This window comes from Gadus morhua, chromosome 18 (assembly GCF_902167405.1).
Source record: "Gadus morhua chromosome 18, gadMor3.0, whole genome shotgun sequence".
Classification (NCBI taxonomy): domain Eukaryota; kingdom Metazoa; phylum Chordata; class Actinopteri; order Gadiformes; family Gadidae; genus Gadus; species Gadus morhua.
Window position 1 is genome coordinate 20,485,317 of NC_044065.1, and position 22,541 is coordinate 20,507,857.

A 22,541-nucleotide genomic window follows, 5' to 3' on the forward strand; every position below is an offset into this window, starting at 1 on the left:
CAGGCTAGGGGAACTCATATTTATGTTAGAATACCTCATAAAGTGAGATTTTCATGCCATGGGACCGTTAAATGTAACCTTTGACTCGTTAGAGGGTTAAGTTAGTTTGGTTGTTTTCAAATTGAAGTGTTTTGAGGAGGAGTTATAACGCTACTCTAATTAAAGACCAGCGTCAGTGAAGCAAAAGGGAAAAGAAATGTGATCCTGATTCCTTACACGTTATTTTAATTTGAGCAATTGCAATGTTGTTTTACCCCACAATGCCCCAGAATGTTAGAGTTAGTTTTCAGGCAGATGCAGATATGCTTCATAGTAGCTAGAAATGAATCCTATATTTTCTTATCTCATGTTATCTTCTGACTGAGCGCCTGAGTGTGTCCGAGTTCAAGGAGGTTATGGGCAGGATCTGGGGATCTGTCGGCAGCTGACCTCCGACCCCTTGGCTTTAAAGAGCATCAAGTTCATACACCCAACAAACAACAGTTTCATTTACATCTGCCGTTACATGAACAAACAACACAGCAGAACTTTTCTAATCAATTCCAAAGAGGATTTGTAAATGTACTACACTGTTGCTGTTCCCCGCAATTGACCAGTCTCTGGGATTACTACTGTTTCTAACGTCCTCCGTGACCCATCCAGAGATCACCGCTCCACTCCAGGCTCCTGCTTTAAATGGGACTTTGTTTTCCACTCCAAATCCGAAGTTGATTGTTTTAAAACCATCAGAACATCTGAATGTTGGAGTCAGACAGTTATAATCTCTCCATAGTCTTCTTCAGAGACAAACCCAATCAGCGATGGGATTGGGGTTACGTTTCTACTCTGCAACGTAACTGACGGCTCACTGACCTCAGGATGGGGTCATCCAGGCCTACATATACAGCCTTCCTAGAGGCTCCCTCTGTTTCCCTGACAAAGATAGACTGTAAAAATACCTCCTGTGTTAATCCTCTTAGGTGCAGCAGAAAGCCTGTCTCATTCAGAGGGCAGCAGCCTCTTACACGCATCACCGCCGTCTTAGGCTTTACCTCCTCCCGTTCAGGGGAAGCGTTTGCTCATTCCGCCGTCACGCTGCCACTCTCTCCGTGGGTTGCCGGTTCCTGTCCGATTGGTGTTTTATGGTGACTCCTCTGGACTCCCTGTGCTCCTCCGCCTGCTGGGCCCAGCAGCTCCGCGGCTCCGCCACCATGTCCACCCTGCCCAGCCTCAACACCCTGGGGCGCATCTGCGGCTCCAGCCACTCCGACGACACCCTGGTGCTGGACCGGGTGAAGAGGAAGAACTCGGTGCGCCGCATGTCCATCATCGAGGACGGCGAGATCGCAGAGGTGCTCTACCTCATCCCCAAGCAGTCCATGATGGAGCAGCTGCCCTTCCTCAACCCCAACGACTACATCCTCTGTGAGAAGATGGCCGGCATGCCTTTTGAGCTGCCCCAAGGTACGCATCACACCTGGCAGTGGTGCACCCTGGGGTGCTGGGACTGACAGATGAAAGGCTAGAGGGGGTCCTGTTGAGGGTCACTGCTGACAAGCTTAGTATAGATAGAGGCTTGAGATGGGTACGTTTAGGGATCGAAATGTTTAGGGTAGAGATGAGTCAGTTATGTGATTGGTGTTGAAATGGTTAGGCTAGAGATGGTTACGTTTAGGTATTGGTGTTGAAATGGTTGGGCTAGAGATGGCTAAGTTTAGGGATTGGTGGCGAAATGGCTATGCTAAAGATGGTTAAGTTGAGGTATTGGTATTGAATTGGTTACTTAGGCTAAAGATAGTTAAGTTTAGGAATCAGTGTTAAAAAGGTTAGGCTAGAGATGGTAAAGTATAAGCATTGTTGTGGAAATGGTTAGGCTAGAGATGGCTACATTTCGGTTCACTATGGATATAACTTCAACTTACATGTCGAGATATCATATTAAAGATGGTAACATTCAGGTAATTGTCTTGGAAATGGTTAAATACAAGTTAAATACTAAATTCCAATCCTATCAGTCAATCAGTGATGAACAGCAGGATCTAAAAGGGTACAAGAATACTTATAATATATACCAGAGGGATGTATCCACTCCACACCTCCAATATTCTGTCAGGAAAAAAGTAATCTAGTATGTTAGCAGGTATTTCATATTCAACTGATAAACCCAGGAAAACACTGGGAGGGTTGTGGTCTGAATATCCGTATCTAATGTGTAGTTTATACTTCCTCAAATTCCGAAACGCTGATGATCGCCATGAGGTGAGTGGCGTGCTTCACCATGTACAAAACACATCAGACTAGTGGTGTAGGGTACAGAGGTCTGAACCTAACAGACTAGTGTTTAATGAGGTCTGGACCTAACATACTAGTGGTTTCAGGGGTCTGAACCTACCAGACTAATGGTTACAGAGTTCTGAACCTAGCAGACTACATGTTACAGGGGGGTCTGAACCTAACCTTATAATGGTTACAGAGGTCTGAACCTAACAGACTAGTGGTTACAGAGGTCTGAACAGACTACTGGTTGACGAGGTCTGAACCTAACAGACTACTGGTTACAGAGGTCTGAACAGACTACTGGTTACCGAGGTCTGAACCTAACAGACTACTGGTTACAGAGGTCTGAACAGACTACTGGTTAACGAGGTCTGAACCTAACAGATTACTGGTTAAAGGGGTCTGAACCTAACAGACTACTGGTTACAGGGGTCTGAACCCAACAGACTCGTGTTACAGGTTAACCTAACAGGCTAGTGGTTACAGAGGTCTGAACCTAACAGACTGGTGGTTAAAGATCTCCTCTCTCAGTAAATATCTATCTCTCACCCACTTTACCCAGTGCCTGTCTCTTTCTCTCTCTCTCTCTCTCTCTCTCTCTCTCTCTCTCTCTCTCTCTCTCTCTCTCTCTCTCTCTCTCTCTCTCTCTCTCTCTGCCTGCCTCAGCCAGTGTCCCCTTGCCAGTACCAGTTCCTCTCAGTGTAGGGCTGCTTGTTGTCTGCCCTCTGCTCACTCTCTGCTCACTCTCTGCTCACCCTCTGCCCGCCCTCTGAAGCCTGGGTTATGGTGAAGAAGACAGGTAGACATTCTAAATGTGTCTGTGTACATTGTGTTTGTGAGGGTTTGTGTATAGCTCTGTGTGTTTGTGTGTGTGTGTGTGTGTGTGTGTGTGTGTGTGTGTGTGTGTGTGTGTGTGCGTGTGCGTGTGTGTGTGTTTGGTTTGTAGGTTGTGTGTTTCTCGGGAGACGGTTGACACGTCTGTACTGCTAACGTCCGTCCGGCAGAGAGAATTATCCAGAAGCTTCCTAGCAGGTGGAAGTGAGGCATGTTGTTTCTGAAGGCTGTGTGTACAAATGTAAAGTCGAAATATGCTTTAAAGATATATCAGTCAAAGCCTCTGATTGAAGTCTGTGATGGAAGTCTGTCTATGGCCCTATGTTTTTTTGCGGTTTGTGTAGTCTGTGTATTTCTTTGCGTGCTAGTGATTCACTTGTCTTTTTGTATGCGTGTTTCACGTGTCTTTCTGTGTGCGTGTGTGTGTGTGTGTCTCTGTGTCTTTCTGTGTGTGAGTGGTTGTGTTCATATTTCTTTCCTTGTACGTCTGTTTCCGTGTCTTTCTGTGTGTGTGTGTGTGTGTGTGTGCGTGTGTGTGCGTGTGTGTGTGTGTGTGTGTGTGTGTGTGTGTTTGTGTGTGTGTGTGAGAGCATTGACCTTAGTGAGTGAGGCATGTTAAGCCGCTTCGTGATGTCATGGCAGTGGGCGGTAGTCATGCATCGTCTGCGCTAGCTTGCAGAGAGCTATCTATATCCTACTGCTGCTGCACACGTTTTAAACTTCATCAGAGTCAGGACCAAGGGACACTCGCTGGAGTCCATACAGACTCCAGGTGTGGTGGGAACATTGTTGTTGTGAGGCTCCCTGGGCACCTCCACATTTGAAACAATATCCAGTAACACTCATGACTCATGTCGGACATTTGTGTTTTCCTTCACCTGATGCTGTGCGCTGCATTTCCTCACAAAGTCTGCATCATGCAACCAACTCTGCAACCACAACAACAACAGGAAGTGCTCCATACCAAGAAAGAGTAGTTAGGATCCATTAAGACCTGCCATCATGTTTGTTGGCGTTGATGGATATATGGATCTCTGGAAGGCAGCGCCTCAAACTGCTGCTCACACACACACACGCACATACACACGCACGCACACACGCATCCATGCACACATTGACACACACACACACACACACACACACACACACACACACACACACACACACACACACACACACACACACACACACACACACACACACACACACACACACACACACACAGCCCTTGTTTCCCATGCTTAGCTGTCCATCTCATGTTTCTGGTTCTAAATCTACAGTTCGCTAATACCTAGCACCATTCAGAGCCCCTGACAGATCAGCTGAGGGCTTAGGATGTGACTGGAGGCTCTGGGCTTACAGCGGGGTCTATAGCCATACAACAGGACTGTAGATCTGTATCTAGAACAGGACTCTAGATCTGGTTCTAGAACAGGATTCTAGGTCTAGACATTAATCTATATATATTTAGATACACTAAGTCTTTGAGCAGCAGATAGGGGTTCGCTCCAATATGCATATAGACAGCGGTCATTAGGGATGGAGCCCAGAATCTTTTGGTTTGGAGTCAACCACTCTAATCACTATCCCATCGCCTATTTAACTCCAACTCCCATTCAGATTCAGAAAACTTTAGTGTCCTGCAAAAGCGTCTTTGACGTGGCTCGTGTCAGAGTCGAAGGTTCATTTAGTTTAACGGCAGAGAGCATGAAGGAGTCCTCCTCCAATCCTCCCCACCCTTCTCTGTAGTTGTTTATGATCAGACGAGGCATTAGACATGGCAGACGGCCATCGTACCTAGAACTCCAAGTCCCATGATTCCATCTGCTACACCTGGCCTGTAGCGTGTTCAAGGTATTCAGGGTGCATGCCGTCCTCAGTTCACTGCAGTGCCAGAGACAGGGTAACCTGAGGTTAAGAGCACCTTGGCTTGCTGTGTTTCCAGACTCAACGCCAGCAGGCGGCTCAGCTCTGACCAGAGGGCAGCGGCCTTCACAGGCCCGCTGGCCACAAGGCTACTGTCCATGTTCATGTCAGCACAGAGAGATCGGATGTTTATGTTTTGTATGTGTGTTTGTGTGTGTGTGTGTGTGTGTGTGTGTGTGTGTGTGTGTGTGTGTGTGTGTGTGTGTGTGTGTGTGTGTGTGTGTGTGTGTGTGTGTGTGTGTTGGTGTGAAGAGAGAGAGAGGTCGAGAGAGAATGTTTGTAAGGGTGTGTGTGTGTGTGTGTGTATCTGTGTAAACAAGGCAGACAACATGTGAGGCCTAGTTGCGTAATCACCACAGGGTGCTACAAAGACATGATTGTAATCCGCAAGTGGAGTTAAAAGAGCGTGGGAAAGAAAATAGACGAGGGAGAGAGGGAGGGGGAGAGAGTGTGAGGGGGGGAGACACGGACAGAGAGAGAGGAGGAGAGAGATGTCAGAGAGACATGAACAGAGAGAGAGAGAAGGGTGTGGGGAGGGGGGGAGAGAGAGAGAGAGGGGGAGAAATGGACAGAGAGAGAAAGAGGGGGGGGGCAGAGGGATGGCAGAGAGAGAGAGAGAGAGAGAGAGAGAGAGAGAGAGAGAGAGAGAGAGAGAGAGAGAGAGAGAGAGAGAGAGAGACATGGACATGGAGTCCATGGAGAGACACGGACAGAGGAAGAGACAAATAAATGGATTGTCTATTTATTAATTATTATTATTAATATTTCTTTGGAACAGCTTAACCACAATATGGTCAGTACTAGGGTAATTGTTATATTTATGTAAACTCTGTAACTCTTATATGGGTCTGTAAGCACCGTACATTAAATGCTTGACATTAGGATGATCTGGGCAAAAATTGTAAAACGAGTGCTACTCAAGGACAGTTTGTCTTTCAATGCATGGTGTAGAAACTGTTGATGGTATAATCTGCTGGTACTGCAGCATCAGCAGCAGTACAGATCCAGGCAATGTCATTGTTAAGGTGATAGGGGTCAACCACAGGCCCACGGGCTGTCATCGCTCCGTCAGTGAGCGGCGACTCCACTCTGAGGAGTAGATCTTCACTGTCTGAAAGGTCAGGGGTCATCTCGACACCCCCCCAGTCAACACCTGGGTCGTGTCAAAAGAAGGTTGGGTTAGTTTACAAGATTTGGTGAAATGCAGGGTTATAGTTAAAGTGAATCGATCAAACCTTTCCAGGTAACAGAAGATTCTCTCCATCTTCCTCAAGTGGATTTAAGACGTGTTTTCCAAAGCTGTGTTGTGTTGCTTTCCTTGCGATTTTCGTTAAACATGAATGCATCTTTAACCAGGCCAGGGGTATGTCTTTCCGTGAGTGTCTGATGATTTACCAACTCTCCATGCATATCACATTCATTGTCTGGCAACATCACTTTAACATCACTTGTTTGTTTGTATGTTACCTACAAGCATGGTCTTCGTCTGCCTTGGTAATTGTATGTACCCCACTGACATTTGACTTGTATTTATGATGACACCTAGTGGGCAGAAACAAAACTCTTTGATCATCACCAATCTAGACATATCTTGAAAGCATGGAAGGGACGGATTCTCTCCTAAAAGTGAGCTGATCTATGTTGGCAGGATGAGTTGAAACAAACAGACAGCCTCTCACCTGATAACGTGAGATTCAGGAGCTGTCTATGAATCTGGACTTCATCTGATTTTATAAAGGTCCCATGGCATGCTACTTCATGGATGCTTTTATATAGGTGTTGGTGGGCCCTTAATACAGTATTTGAAGACGTTCAAAAAATTCAGCCTTGGTGCAGAATTACAGCCACTACGAGCCAGTCCCACAATGAGCTTTCCACAAAAGTACAGTTTTTTAGTGGCTGCTCAAGGTGGAAGGTGGGGGTGTGGCCCTGAGCAGCTTGCGGACATGCTACCATTCGCTAGGGTTGCAGTGGATGTATCGCAATGGCTCGGATTCATAATATCATCCGGAGGTGCACACAGCTTTTGGCCGTGTTCTGTAAATATTCTAGAACACTTCGGTGCTCCGGTGGGGGTCCTGGAGCTCTGTATCTAAATGATATAATATAATATATAGATATCTATATTATATGTAATATACATTATCACGACAAAAAGCTGTGTGCGCCACCAGATGATATTATGAATCTCAAACGACTGCGTCAGGTTCTCCGGGATTGTCTCCCGCTGGTGCCCCGCTGCCGGAGCACCTGCGCCGGAGAACCACCGCCGCATGGCACCACCGCCACGGGCCTCCATCACCGTCGCCGCCCGGCAGCGGGGCTCAGACGGGAGACAATCGTGGGCAACAATCCCTTTTTCCTCCATGTAGAGGTTCAATCTGGACTTCAGGGAGTCAAAGCCAAAGTTCCTTTCCCCTAATTCCTTCTCAGCCATGGCCGAGATAACCCCCACTACGAGTCTCGTTTTGGAAGCACCAGAGACGTCAGAGAACCAGACCCAGTCCAGTCTTTTCACCAAATGGGAGCTTTACGCAAACCTTACCTTATGTCACGTGTAATGCGCCATAACACCAACAGCAGAATGGTTATCCAAATGAAAAATAAGTCTACAACACTTGCGTTACAGTGTATGTGTATTCACACACACACACAGGTGACACTCGTTGTCTTTTTATTGCCTCATTGGCGGGTCAAATTCTGGGCAGGCAAAGCAGAGAAATGGGAGGTAACCTGGCCCCTTATGACGACATATGGGGCCAAATTCCAAAATCGGCGCATCTGAGCTTTTATTTTCAAAGGCGGAGCAGGATACCTAGTGCTCGTTTTGACACCTAACGTTATTTCTAGTCGCTGGGGGACCATAGGCAGGCTAGGGGATCTCATATTAATGTAGGAAAACCTCAAAGTGAAAAAATAAATGTTCATGGCATGGGACCTTTAATGATCATATTTTCATATTTGAGTGGCAGACATTCTGTATATAAGTGACACCTTTCCTTTCTCCTGCCCCTCTCTTCCTCCTTCTCCCTCTCCCCCTCTCCACCTATTCCTCCTCTCTCCTCCCCCTCTCCTACCTCCTCCCCCTCTCCTCTCTCCTCCCCTCTTCCCCTCTACTCTTATTCGTCCTCTCTCCTCCCCCTCTCCTCCCCTCTCCCCTCTCCCCCTCTCCACTCTCCACTCCTCCCCCTCTCCTCCTAATCCTTCTCTCTCGTCCCCCTCTCCTCCCTCCTCCCCTCTCCCCCTCTCCTCCTATTCCTCCACTCTCCTCCCCCTCTCCTCCTATTCCTTCTCTCTCGTCCCCTCTACCCTTTCCCCCTCTCCTCTCTCCTCCCTGTCTCCCTCTCCTCCTATTCCTTCTCTCTCCTCCCCCTCTCCTCCCCTCTACCCTCTCCCCCTCTCCACTCTCCTCTCCTCTCCCTCTCCTTCTATTCCTCCTCTCTCCTCCCCCTCTCCTCCTCATCGTCTTCCTCTGCTCTCCTCTCCTCTCTCCTCCCCTCTCCCCCTCTCCACTCTCCTCTCCTCCCCCTCTGCTTCTATTCCTCCTCTCTCCTCCCCCTCTCCTCCACATCGTCCTCCCCTGCTCTCCTCTCCTCCAGCCTACCAGAACCACGCTGCGCCTCCTCCTCCGGCGCCTGAGAGGAGGAGGGTCCAGTGTTTCCGCTGCGGGGAGATGTGTAAGGGGGAGGTGCTGAGGGTCCAGGCGAGACACTTCCACCTCAACTGCTTCACCTGCACAGGTGAGCACCGTTAGCCATGGTAGCCAGAGCTGCCTACTGGGCCTCCCATCCTGTGGGTTGGGGTCACCTCATATGCAGATCGGGCTCACGTGACATTAGTCAATTATAATGTTTGATGGCGAATGTTCGATTTATAATGCAGAAGGTTAAAGCTCCCATGTTGCCCCAAATGTGTTTCCAACATAGTGCACTACTTGATAGCCATAATGCAGCATAATAGTGTTCAACTGATGCACGTCCTTCCAGTTACGGAGGGGTGAGGAGTGGACTCAAATGCGAGCGAAAAGAAGGAGCAGCAAGCAGCGATGCGTTGTAAACTAAATATCTTATTTGCTGAAGTAATTAGCACTCACAAAAACACAGGTTTCACGCCGAAAAATAAGGTGGAGAAACGTCTTGAACTCTCCTAACAATAGGTACACCGGAGAAGCACTTTGTCGTAGGCTCACAACAACAACCGCTTGTAAGGTTTCAGCAGGGATTCAGGGGGGCGGAGAGGATGAATAGACCCTTAAAGCCCAGGTGATCAACCCGTGAGGCCGACGGTGAGGGGACCACTGCCCCGCGGTCTTTGTGTGTGTGTGTGTGTGTGTGTGTGTGTGTGTGTGTGTGTGTGTGTGTGTGTGTGTGTATGTGTGCGTATCCAATGTCTATATGGATTTATGTTTGTGTGTGTGTGTGTGTGTGTGTGTGTGTGTGTGTGTGTGTGTGTGTGTGTGTGTGTGTGTATATAGGGTCTGTATGGATGTGTGTGTGTGTGTGTGTGTACACAGTGTCTATGTCTATGTATACAGTGTGTGTGTGTGTGTGTGTGTGTGTGTGTGTGTGTGTGTGTGTGTGTGTGTGTATATACAATGCATATATCTCTGTGTGTATACAGTCTCTGTGTGTGTGTCCCCAGTGTGTCTCGATGTGTGTCCCCAGTGTCTCTGTGTACGTCCACAGTGTGTCTCTGTGTGTGTCCACAGTGTGTCTGTGTGTGTCCCCAGTGTGTCTCTGTGTGTGTCCCCAGTGTCTTTGTGTGCGTCCACAGTGTGTCTCTGTGTGCGTCCACAGTGTGTCTGTGTCCCCAGTGTGTCTCTGTGTGTGTCCCCAGTGTCTCTGTGTGTCTCCCCAGTGTGTCTCTATGTGTGTCCCCAGTGTCTCTGTGTGTGTCCCCAGTGTCTCTGTGTGTGTCCACAGTGTCTCTGTGTGTGTCCCCAGTGTGTCTCTCTGTGTGTCCCCAGTGTGTCTGTGTGTGTCCCCAGTGTGTCTCTATGTGCGTCCACAGTGTGTCAGAGATTAATCTGTGTGTTTCCCCAGTGTGTCTCTGTGTGTGTCCACAGTGTCTCTGTGTGTGTCCACAGTGTCTCTGTGTGTGTCCCCAGTGTGTCTCTATGTGTGTCCCCAGTGTCTCTGTGTGCGTCCACAGTGTCTCTGTGTGCGTCCACAGTGTGTCTCTGTGTGCGTCCTCAGTGTCTCTCTGTGTGTGTCCCCAGTGTGTGGCTGTGACCTGTCCCGCGGTGGGTCCTTCCTGCGCAGCGGGGACTACCTCTGCACGCTGGACTACCAGCGTCTGCACGGGACGCGCTGCCAGGGCTGTGGGGAGTACGTGGAGGGGGAGGTGGTCACCGCCCTGGGGAAGGCCTACCACCCGGCCTGCTTCGTCTGCACCTCCTGCAGGTAGGAGGCCCCGCACCACACCCGGGGTTCAGAGGTCAACCAGACGCAACCCGTAGTCCAGATGATGAAGGACAGCAGTATCTCCTCCGCCCGCTGGAGGCTGCTTCACCAGCACATCTCTGGTCTGAGGCACCAGTCTGAATGTGGAGCTGGGATGTACTGAAGGTTACGCTGCTTTAGATGATTAAAGGTCTGCATCTTTATATGTTTATGGATGAACATAACGATGTGGTTGTGTCACATGTTTATGTTAACATAACGTTGTGGTTGTGTTGGGTTTATGCTAACATAGCGTTGTTGTGGTGTCAGTTGTGTTAACATAACGTTGTGTCAGATGTTAATGGGATAACATAACGTTGTGTCCGATGTTAACATGTTAACATAACGTTGTGTCAGATGTTAATGGGATAACATAACGTTGTGTCCGATGTTAATGTGTTAACATAACATTGTGTCTGATGTTAATGGGATAACGTAACGTTGTGCCAGATGTTAACCGGATAACATAACGTTGTGTCCGATGTTAATGTGTTAACATAACGTTGTGTCCGATGTTAATGTGTTAACATAACATTGTGTCTGATGTTAATGGGATAACGTAACGTTGTGCCAGATGTTAACCGGATAACATAACGTTGTGTCCGATGTTAATGTGTTAACATAACATTGTGTCTGATGTTAATGGGATAACGTAACGTTGTGCCAGATGTTAACCGGATAACATAACGTTGTGTCAGATGTTATTGTGCTAACATAACGTTGTGGTTGTTTGTGTTGTGGCTGTGTGCTCCAGACGTCCGTTTCCCACCGGTGACCGTGTCACCTTCAACCGGAAGGAGTGTCTGTGTCAGCACTGCTGTATCCAGCCCCACCCCTCCGTCTCCAACGACATCTCCTTCTCCAACAGTAAGTTACCATAACAACTCCCTCTCCAACAGAAAGTTACCATAGCAATAACACCTTCTCCAACTGTGAGTCAACATATAAACAATAACATCATAACAATTAGTAAACATAGCAATAACTACTCCTTCTCCAACTGTGTGTGTGCATACGTGTGTGTGTGAGTGTGTGTTTGTGTGTGCATATGTGTGCGTGTGTGTCTGTGTCTGTGTGTGTGTGTGTGTGTGTGTGTGTGTGTGTGTGTGTGTGTGTGTGTGTGTGTGTGTGTGTGTGTGTGTGTGTGTGTGTGTCTGTGTCTGTGTCTGTGTGTGTGTGTGTGTGTGTTTGTGTGCAGATTGTGTGGGCTGCGGGATGGACATAAAGAACGGCCAGGCTCTGCTAGCGCTGGAGGGCCAGTGGCACCTGGGCTGCTTCAAGTGCTCCACCTGCCACCGCCTGCTGACCGGGGAGTACATCAGCAGGTAGGGGGGAGACTGTCGCCCTGTCTCTCCTGGCTGGCCACTCAAACTCAAGGGGTGGCATGGAAACATGACTTGTTTTTCAGACACTAAAAAAATGCTTTGAAAATGAGTTGAATCAGAATTAATCCAACTTTAAAATCAGTTCTCTTCTCTGCTATCATTCTGCTATGTTTCAGAAACGGACTGCCCTACTGTGAGAGAGACTACCAGGTCCAGTTTGGGGTCCAGTGTGACGCCTGTAATCAGTTCATCATGGGCAAGGTTTTAGAGGTGAGGACATTCTGCAGAAAATGTACTTTAACATTCTAGAGAACATTCCAGAGAAGAGACCATTGTAGTTGAATTAGTTCAATTTCTAGAGAACATTGCACAATAGATAGCTTTATATTTCACTTTCTAGAGAACATTTGAGAGAAGATGGCTTTATGTTTCACTTTCTAGAGATCCTTCCAAAGATGTGGTCATTCTCGTTATCATTCGAGAAATCATTTCAGCGGCCATGGTAGGCTTAGGGGGCAAAGCAGAGAACATTCTAGAGAAGGGAATCAACACACTGTATGAACCAACACAAGGATCTACCACATGTTGGTTTCACAGTTCCTCTGGTTATCCTGTAGTAAGAATTTGTTGAGGCGTACACTGTGATAAATTATTTACAATTAAAGTTAGCTTCACTTGAATTCAAAAGATGAAGTGTGTGTGTGTGTGTGTGTGTGTGTGTGTGTGTGTGTGTGTGTGTGTGTGTGTGTGTGTGTGTGTGTGTGTGTGTGTGTGTGTGTGTGTGTAAACATCTGGTTGGGGAGTCCCTACAGAGAGGGAGGGTCTCTCTGTCTCTCTCTCTCTTGCTCTCCTCTCCCCTCCCTCTATATCGCTCTCTAAGCCTGTCTTAGAGAGAGAGGAGGAAGGGAGAGATGGATAAAGAGGCCGGGAGGGAGAGAGTAAGGCTTGGGGGGATGGAGAGAGGGGGAGAGTAAGGCTGAGGGAGAGGGAGAGAGGGGGAGAGTAATGCTGGGAGGGAGAGCGAGAGGGAGAGTAAGGCTGGGAGAGAGATAGATGGAGAGAGGGAGAGAGTAAGGCGGGAGAGAGAGAGAGAGAGAGAGAGAGAGAGAGAGAGAGAGAGAGAGAGAGAGAGAGAGAGAGAGAGAGAGAGAGAGAGAGAGAGAGAGAGAGAGAGAGAGAGAGAGAGAGAAAGAAGAGGGGCGAGGCAGGGAGGAATAGAGAGAGATAGATCAGCAGAGAGAGAGTGAGCAGGGGAGTTAGGGGAGTGAGGAGAGGAGTTTGTGGAGATAGAAGCGGGCTGGGGAGGCAGGGAGGAACAGAGAGAGACCAGCACAAGAGAGGAGGTAGAGAGAGAGGAGCCAGAGGAGCACTAGGAAGGGTGGTTGGAGTGAAATGAGCAGAGGTAAGAACTTTCTCATGTCTTCCTGTGTAATAATATGAGAACATATGAATGATAAGAAGAGTGAGGACGGTAGTGATTGAGTATACCTTAGCTGGCAACTGCTTTACTGACGCCACAAGTAATGTACTACAACAATATGATGTCCATTTCACACCTTTAAAAATATATGTACGTGTGTGTGTGTGTGTGTGTGTGTGTGTGTGTGTGTGTGTGTGTGTGTAGGTGTGTTTGTCTGTGTGTGTATGTGTGAATGTGTGCATCTGTTTGGAGGTGTTGACAAAACACACACACACACACACACACACACACACACACACACACACACACACACACACACACACACACACACACACACACACACACACACACACACACACACACACACACACACAAACACACAGAACAACAACCGGACCAGAGAATGAAAGTCTGTATGTTTCCATAACAACCAGACCACTGGGGGAATGTTCGCTCATTCTTTCAGGATGTCTTCATAGGGCCGGGCTGAGATGACATCAGCACACTGCAGTGATGTCATCATGTTGCTGAAGAGCTCCATCACAGAAGAAGAACTCAAAAATGTTTTCAGATGTGGGACCTTACCTCTAAGAACCTCGAGAGGAACCTAGAATAACAAGAAGCTCCCTCTAGTTCAATGTCCTCATGTTAACATGTCCAGTACACTGCAGCTGGACGCATAGTGATGTCACTAGGAGTGTTATGTTGATGTTGTCCATCTTCACTGGGTTTCAGGCTGGAGATAGACACTTCCACCCAAGCTGTGCTCAATGCTGCAGATGTGACCTTCTCTTCAGAGAAGGAGAAGAGATGTTCCTACAAGGTGAGAGAGAGACACACATTTGAGAGCATGTCTCTCTCACACCAACGTTGGTGTGATGCTGAAAGCATCTTTGAGCAAGGCAGCACTTAGCCCTACCAGCTCCTTAATGACGTGATATATGATGTATGTGAGTTCCCCATAGGTCACTGTTAGACGCTGTGTGGACACTTGATTAGGAGAGTCCTAGTAGGCCCCTGGGAGCTGAACCGACCCTAATGTGATCTACCCCTCCTCTCCTCAGCCTCCGTCATGTGGCACCCCGACTGCAGGAGCAGCAGCAGTGGAGACACCCGCTCCAGGGTCAGTCCACACACCTGTCTGACACCTGTCTGACATCTGTCTGACACCTGTCTGACACCTGTCGGACACCTGTCTGACACCTGTCGGACACCTAGTTACACCCTTAATTCAACCCTTAGTTAAAACAGGATAAACCCTAAATTTTACCCTAAATTAAACCCTTATTAACACCTTAGTTACACCCTAAATTAAACCCTTATTTATACCCTTAATTAAACCATTGTTTACACCCTAATTACAACCTTAATTGAACCCTTTGTTATAAATTCTGTTTAGTTCCTAATCCAACTCCTAAAAAGTGGGACAATAGTCTATGTTAATTCATATTTGAGTTTACTCTATTGTTTATTTACCATGGACCCTTCATAGTTCACTGTATGAGTGTCATGCTAGTGTGATATGTGATCAGAGGCCTTCTTTTATAATGAGAGGTTAAGAAGTGTCTGGTGTCTCTGCTCTTCCCTCCTAGAGGTCCACAACCCCCAGTCTCCATTACCTCTTCCCCCCGTCTGAACTACAGGTCAACCCTGGCTAGTAACTCTGTGTCAGCATGGTAGTAGCATGGCTAACTAGCTAGCTAGCCTCTGCCTGCGTATGCCTTGCAAAACTAAACCAAAGATAGTCGGGTTTCATGCTGCTGTGGCTGTTGAACCAGAGCCGATTAGTGTTAGCAGGTTGGGTCCTCTACCGTTCCTCCTGGGCAGGGTTTAGGTACCTTTGAGCAGGGCACCTTCACCCTCATGTGGCCTTTTACTGTCACCCGTAAGGGTGAAGGTTGTTGGTTTTGCATGTTGTTGGTGTCGGTTTGCATGTTTGACACCGGCAGCCTTGTGTGTCCTGTGTACTGGAGAACCGGCACATTCTTGTGTTCTGTGTTCTGGAGAACGGCGCCCTCGTGTGTTCTTTGTTCTGGGGAACCGGGGCTCTCGCAAGGCATTAACACTGCCAGGGTTAAGGGGTCCATTCCCTATCTAGTAGAGCAAGGCATGAACAGTGCCCGGGTTCCACAACATGGCATGTAGGCTACGATGATTTGTTTGCTTGTAACCACATTGACCAGAGAACTAGCACTCCCGCCAGGCTAACTAGCTGCAAATTAGCAGGTGATCATAGCTAGCATAGTAATGCATAACTAGCAGGTCATCAATACAGAGAACGTGGTTTGAAGTTAGTGTTCGCCTTCTTATATTGAGATCAACTGAGAACAACAACTCAAAGTCTCATTAAAAGTCTCTATTGGGGCGTCCCGGCGGCTCACTGGGTAGAGCGCGTACCATTAAGTCCCAGTCCTTACCACAGCGACCGGGGTTAGATTCCTGCCCATGGTCCCTTGGTGTCTGCATGTCTTCCCCTCTCTTTCCCATACCTTTCTGTCATACTTTCTGTCATATAAAAAGGATAAAACCTTCAAAAATAAATCTTTAAATACAAAAACAAAAAAAGCTCTTGTCCTTATCCATGTCCTTCCCTTGGAGCATGTTAAGTACCTCCGGACTCAGGAGGGTGGGACGGTGGTGGTTATTGAGCCCTACCAGGTCCGGATGAGCTCCGCCAGTGCCATCTCTCACCTAATACCTAAACGAGCCACCTCTAACCTAATACCTAATCCACTTAACCTCCTCTAACCTTATAACTGTACCACTTAACCTTCTGTAAACTAATACATAGGCTTAACCATCTCTAAGCTAGTACCTAAACTTAACCATCTCTATAGTTGCGCCACCAGCCAATCACAACATGAATCTGAGCAGCGTGGGCGGGCCCTGTGGTGGGATCCATAATTATGCGGTACAGTTAGAAATACAACACCATGAGATAAAACTATTGATTTCATTGATATATATGTTCTGCTTGACTGCGTGCTTCTCAATGGCTGGGAGAAGAATAGGGAGGAGGGAGCAGAGGGTATAGGGAGGAGGGAGGAGGGAGCAGAGGGTAGAGGGAGGAGGGAGGAGGGAGGAGGGAGCAGAGGGTAGAGGGAGGAGGGAGGAGGGAGCAGAGGGTATAGGGAGGAGGGAGCAGAGGGTATAGGGAGGAGGGAGCAGAGGGTATAGGGAGGAGGGAGGAGGGAGCAGAGGGTAGAGGGAGGAGGGAGGAGGGAGCAGAGGGTATAGGGAGGAGGGAGCAGAGGGTATAGGGAGGAGGGAGCAGAGGGTATAGGGAGGAGGGAGCAGAGGGTATAGGCAGGAGGGAGCAGAGGGTATAGGGAGGAGGGAGCAGAGGGTATAGGGAGGAGGGAGGAGAGGGTATAGGGAGGAGGGAGCAGAGGGTATAGGGAGGAGGGAGCAGAGGGTATAGGGAGGAGGAAGCAGAGGGTATAGGGAGGAGGGAGCAGAGGGTATAGGGAGGAGGGAGCAGAGGGTATAGGGAGGAGGGAGCAGAGGGAGCAGAGGGTATAGGGAGGAGGGAGCAGAGGGTATAGGGAGGAGGGAGCAGAGGGTATAGGGAGGAGGGAGCAGAGGGTATAGGGAGGAGGGAGCAGAGGGTATAGGGAGGAGGGAGCAGAGGGTATAGGGAGGAGGGAGCAGAGGGTATAGGGAGGAGGGAGCAGAGGGTATAGGGAGGAGGGAGGAGGGAGCAGAGGGTATAGGGAGGAGGGAGCAGAGGGTATAGGGAGGAGGGAGGAGGGAGCAGAGGGTATAGGGAGGAGGGAGCAGAGGGTATAGGGAGGAGGGAGGAGAGGGTATAGGGAGGAGGGAGCAGAGGGTATAGGGAGGAGGGAGCAGAGGGTATAGGGAGGAGGGAGGAGGGAGCAGAGGGTATAGGGAGGAGGGAGCAGAGGGTATAGGGAGGAGGGAGCAGAGGGTATAGGGAGGAGGGAGCAGAGGGTATAGGGAGGAGGGAGCAGAGGGTATAGGGAGGAGGGAGGAGAGGGTATAGGGAGGAGGGAGCAGAGGGTATAGGGAGGAGGGAGCAGAGGGTATAGGGAGGAGGGAGCAGAGGGTATAGGGAGGAGGGAGGAGGGAGCAGAGGGTATAGGGAGGAGGGAGCAGAGGGTATAGGGAGGAGGGAGGAGGGAGCAGAGGGTATAGGGAGGAGGGAGCAGAGGGTATAGGGAGGAGGGAGCAGAGGGTATAGGGAGGAGGGAGCAGAGGGTATAGGGAGGAGGGAGCAGAGGGTATAGGGAGGAGGGAGCAGAGGGTATAGGGAGGAGGGAGCAGAGGGTATAGGGAGGAGGGAGCATAGGGTATAGGGAGGAGGGAGCAGAGGGTATAGGGAGGAGGGAGCAGAGGGTATAGGGAGGAGGGAGCAGAGGGTATAGGGAGGAGGGAGCAGAGGGTATAGGGAGGAGGGAGCAGAGGGTATAGGGAGGAGGGAGCAGAGGGGTAGCGGACGTTAAAATACAATGTCATCCATGTTGAGTTGAACTTACATGAACTTACACATAAAACTGACATGTTTTCCTGATTGCGAAGTCCAACCATAATTAACATTTATGCAATTTGAATCAGGTATCCGTCTCCGGGCCTTAGTCCCTCCATGTTCTGCTAGAAACAGCTAGCTCTTTCTCCCCGCAGGCGACCAGGTCTTCGACGGAGAGCCTCTCATCCCGGCCGGGCTCCGCCGTGGCCACCTCCCCCGGTCACTGCATCTACGTGAGTGAGGAGTAGAGCGGTACACTAGAGGACCACCAGGAACCCTGCTGACACTGACCATCCAACACACTGGCACCCCACAATACAGGACCACCAGGAACCCTGCTGACACTGACCATCCAACACACTGGCACCCCACAATACAGGACCACCAGGAACCCTGCTGACACTGACCATCCAACACACTGGCACCCCACAATACAGGACCACCAGGAACCCTGCTGACACTGACCATCCAACACACTGGCACCCCACAATACAGGACCACCAGTAACCCTGCTGACACTGACCATCCAACACACTGGCACCCCACAATACAGGACCACCAGGAACCCTGCTGACACTGACCATCCAACACACTGGCACCCCACAATACAGGACCACCAGGAACCCTGCTGACGCTGAACACCATCACAACAGATCATACATCAGAACACATGGAAAAATAAAAGTCAATACTTAGAACTATTATTTGAGTGTAGAAGTGATCAGAACTATTAAATGAAAAAAATAATGATCTAGAAGCTTTTAGCAGCAGAACACAAAATTTCATTTAACAACATTTAACAACATTTTAAGCAAAACCAGCTATTTCTGCCACAACGTTTTTTCGTTCCAGCAACAACTTTTAGTTTTCAACATTGAAATCTTTTCATTTTGCAAACAATTAGTTTAGACGCAGAGACCTTGAATGACCACTCATGAACTGATAGCACGATGTGGAAATCTGTCTTCCTTGTATTTTAGTCGGTTTTGACTCTTGATGACAATGTTTATCTCTTTACAAGGTGATCTTCTTGCTCTCTAATGTAGAGGAGCATATAGGCTTATAATTGTGACGGCATTAGTTACCTCATGTTTATTCACTCAAACTCAATTCACTGAAAACGTTGCAGATTTTGATCTTTGAAGTCTGTGTTTGCAAAATCTGCCTATGAACCGCTCCGGAAAATAAGCCTCAGCGACGATTTTGGTTTATAAATGAGGATACAACAAACTGCAGCTTCATTTTCTAAAAGTATGGTATGCTGCTTTTATGTTTAAGGCTTTCGATGGGCTAACCCCACCTCCTTTAAATTATGTATTAAACAGGGCTAACACAGGCGTTGGCCCCAGGGCCACCAATAGAGACCTGTGAGGGGCCACATAGAGAGAAACTGTGCTGTCAGCAGCACCCTACTGATCCAACTTTAAGATCCATCTCAAACAGTGGCTCAAGGCAGACCAGACCCGTGAACACGTCTGGCTCATTGTGTAAAATATTGTGTCCTTTTTTACTTGTTTAAATGTGTATTTGTTTAAATTTGTACTCACTGTAATGTTTTTGTGACCTGCTTATGGGCTGTCTAACTCTGGCTTGTTTACTTCTCTTGCTAAAAGCCGAAACATCAGGGCTGATTTTGTGATCTTCATCTGTCCTTCATCCACACAGGACCCCCCCTTCTGAACATTCTCCCCCATCCCCCGATTGATCCACAGAAGCCACTTAGACACCACTTAGCATGTAGAAAGAACAACAGAAATAATGAATTTAAAGACTTTCCATCTACTTTTGCCTTATATATTTAAATCCAAACACCCTTCTTGCAGCTACCTTGAAGGATTGCGGGAACACTAATTTCTTCTAATGAAAGAGATAAACAGCTACACACTAGATGTTTTCCTCAAAAAAAATGGCTGCCTTACCAGAACCACTGGAACCTCTTTAAACCAGTAAAACACTGGTGTAGTGTACAGTGTACAAATCGAGATAAATCTAATTGAATTTGAGTGAAGCCCAATAAACCTACCACATCTCATCTGAATGTCAGCATCCAGACAAACCATAATCCCACTAGAACCCTGGTTTTCCTGGTTAGCCTTCTTTAATCCACCAGACCATCCTGACAACCATGAATCTCAGGGACAGCATTCGGCAGTAAAGTCCCAGTTTTGGCTGTTGATGATTTGTTGTTTAGGTATTCTTGCGGTAAAGTAAGAGTGTCTGTGTTTGGAGTCAGTAGCTTAGCATAAACAGCAACACATTCCGTCCAGTTCCAGGATTCTGCTTGACGATGTATCCATGGGAGAAAGAAAACGGAATTTCCTCATAGTGACCTTTGAACCCTCACCCTAACCCCGACCCTCCAACCCCTCCCTCTCCTCGAACCCCAGGCTAAAGTAGACGACCAGGTGGTTGATTACCGAGACTTAGCCGCCCTCCCGAGAGTCAAGGCCATCTTTGACATCGATAGCCCGGACTTGCTCTCCTACGGCACCTTCAATGAGACCAAGGGCCACCAGTCCTCCAAGCAGGACCGGCCCCTCCCAGCTCAGGTACCCCCCTCAGCCATCTCCATGGCAACTTCCCTTACTTAACTTTGGTCATTCAGCAGACACCTTTAAACCGTGAGGTTGCAGATCAACTACGGCAGGGCTCTCAAACTCAACTTACCTGGGGGCCACTGGAGGTAGAGTGTTGGTCAGGCTGGGCCACATCAAGTATTCCACAAGAAAAGTAGCACAACTGACCCAATCTAAGTTAATGATCAGGCTATAATCATATATCACGTTGGCTATGTAATCGCTGAACACAGGGGACATTTCATAGTGGTGGGTGGAAAATCGGGACATTTAAGCGTCCTTTGGCTAACAACCTTTTGTCCGGACTCAGGACACGCAACTCAAAAATGGGACTTTCCTGGCAAAACCGGGACATCTGGTCACCCTATCACAAGTGATAAAAAAGCTTGGCAAGCGACTCAGCAAAAATGTGCGTTTGACAACGCGCGGGCCGCACTAACACTAAACTTTGATTTCAAGTAGGGGGCCACAAAATATCATCCCGCGGGCCTCAATTGGCCCCCGGGCCGCGAGTTTGAGACCCCTGAACCACGATGTCCTGTCCTGGCCTTTATTGTGTAAGGTGGCCTGGCCTGTATTGTGTAAGGTGTCCTGTATTGGCATGTGTGGTGTAAGGTGACCTGGCCTGTATTGTGTTAGATGCCAGTAGGTCCTTCCATAATAATGGAGTGATGAGGTTCCTTGATAAAGGGATGAATTATATTTTTAATTGAGAAATTAGAATTTGTCTTCTAAATACAAGAGAAATGTTGGCGAAAGGACATTTGGCTATGTGAGGCACATCTGATAGAGGGTTAAGCTTCTCGGGAACATATTCATTCAACATCTCCTCTTTCCTTGTGTTTAGTATCAGCCAGCAGGAGTTCCCTCTCCTCCTCTGAATGAGGTAAGGTTTAAAGTATTTCATGTTCTAGGAATAGATAGAGCAGACACATAAAGCTACATTAGGTCGTTAAGGTAACCCTAACCGATCTGTAAAGGTCTACAGTAAGTGACTTGAGGTCTAGATCAGTAAAGGTCTAAAGTATATCGCTAGAGTTCTAGATGGGTTCAGGTCTACTGTCACGACACAGAACGGGAATCAATAGCAGATCAAAAGGGGTTTATTTCCATACAGTCCAGCGGGCAAATCAGATTCCGGGTACAGGCAGGGTTCGTAAACAGGCAGGCAGGCAGACAGATACTGGCGGACAGGTACAGGCAAGAGATCCAAAACCGATAGGCAGAAGGCTTAGTCCAAAACAGGCAGGGTTCAAAACCGGGAAGAACAGTAAACAATAGTTTCTCTTTAAAGAGCTTCACGCTAGTCGCACTCACGTGGCAGTCGGGTAGCAAACAGTACCTAACGTGACGATCTGACAAAGTGAGCAGAAAGGGCAGCGTTTAAATACTCCACCAATCAAAGCAAAATGAGGGACAGGTGGACAGAGAAAATGGAGGGCACAAACAAAAGGCAGGAAGTCGCCCAAATAAGGACATGGGCGTCACCCCGGACACATGACCAACACATGGCTCCAAACATAAACGAAGTCCAGAACTATCACACTCCAACAGGTAGGGGGAGACAAAAACAACACTCCATGCGAGGATCCTGACAGTACCCCCTCCTCTACCAACGCCTCCTGGCGTTGACCGAGGTAGGAGCGGGATGCTGACGGTGAAAGTCCTTGATGAGCGAGGGGTCAACAATGTTCCGGGCAGGGACCCAGCTCCTCTCCTCGGGGCCGTAGCCCTCCCAGTCCACCAGGTACTGGTGGCCCCGACCCCGACGGCGGACGTCGAGCAGGCGGCGAACTGTGTAAACCTCAGACCCATCAACGAGTCTGGGGGGTGGTGGGGGTTTGGGGCCGGAGTTGGAACCCGGACGGCAACCCCGGAAGGGCTTGACACGGGACACATGGAAGGTGGGGTGGATGCGGCGGAGGGCAGGAGGGAGGTTCAAGCGAACCGCAGAGGGGTTGACCACCTGGGAGATGGTGTAGGGGCCGATGAAGCGTGGATTCAATTTTGGGGAAGTCACCTTCAGAGGAAGGTCACACGTGGAAAGCCACAGCCGCTGACCCTGGGTGTAGTGGGGAGCTTTGATGCGGCGACGGTCAGCCTGACTCTTCATTCTGGTCTGTGAGCGAAGAATGGCGGCCCGGGTCCGCCTCCACGTTCTGCGACAGCGTCGGATGAATGTCAGTGCTGAGGGAACCCCAACCTCCTCCTCCTGGGTCGGGAACAATGGGGGCTGGTAGCCGAGGCAGCACTGGAACGGAGACAGACCAGTAGACG

At 48.7% G+C, this 22,541-nt stretch overlaps 1 protein-coding gene across 6 annotated transcripts in view; it reads left to right on the forward strand.

Moving 5' to 3' along the window:
- The first annotated feature begins 985 nt into the window (after nucleotides 1-985).
- The window catches only part of LOC115531377 (actin-binding LIM protein 1), a 31,535-nt gene continuing 9,979 nt past the window's right edge, over nucleotides 986-22,541 (forward strand). The window contains exons 1-11 of one of the 6 annotated variants that reach the window (XM_030340601.1): nucleotides 989-1,443; nucleotides 8,616-8,756; nucleotides 10,235-10,418; nucleotides 11,212-11,324; nucleotides 11,656-11,782; nucleotides 11,959-12,052; nucleotides 13,938-14,025; nucleotides 14,267-14,325; nucleotides 17,844-17,921; nucleotides 20,076-20,237; nucleotides 21,112-21,150. In XM_030340601.1, the coding sequence (XP_030196461.1) occupies nucleotides 1,122-1,443; nucleotides 8,616-8,756; nucleotides 10,235-10,418; nucleotides 11,212-11,324; nucleotides 11,656-11,782; nucleotides 11,959-12,052; nucleotides 13,938-14,025; nucleotides 14,267-14,325; nucleotides 17,844-17,921; nucleotides 20,076-20,237; nucleotides 21,112-21,150 (1,407 nt within the window). In that variant the 5' untranslated portion in view covers nucleotides 989-1,121. Of the gene's footprint in view, nucleotides 1,444-2,919; nucleotides 3,056-8,615; nucleotides 8,757-10,234; nucleotides 10,419-11,211; nucleotides 11,325-11,655; nucleotides 11,783-11,958; nucleotides 12,053-13,937; nucleotides 14,026-14,266; nucleotides 14,326-17,843; nucleotides 17,922-20,075; nucleotides 20,238-21,111; nucleotides 21,151-22,541 lie in introns of those variants that run through there. The other 5 variants (XM_030340602.1, XM_030340603.1, XM_030340604.1 and 2 more) reach the window with 5 other exon arrangements.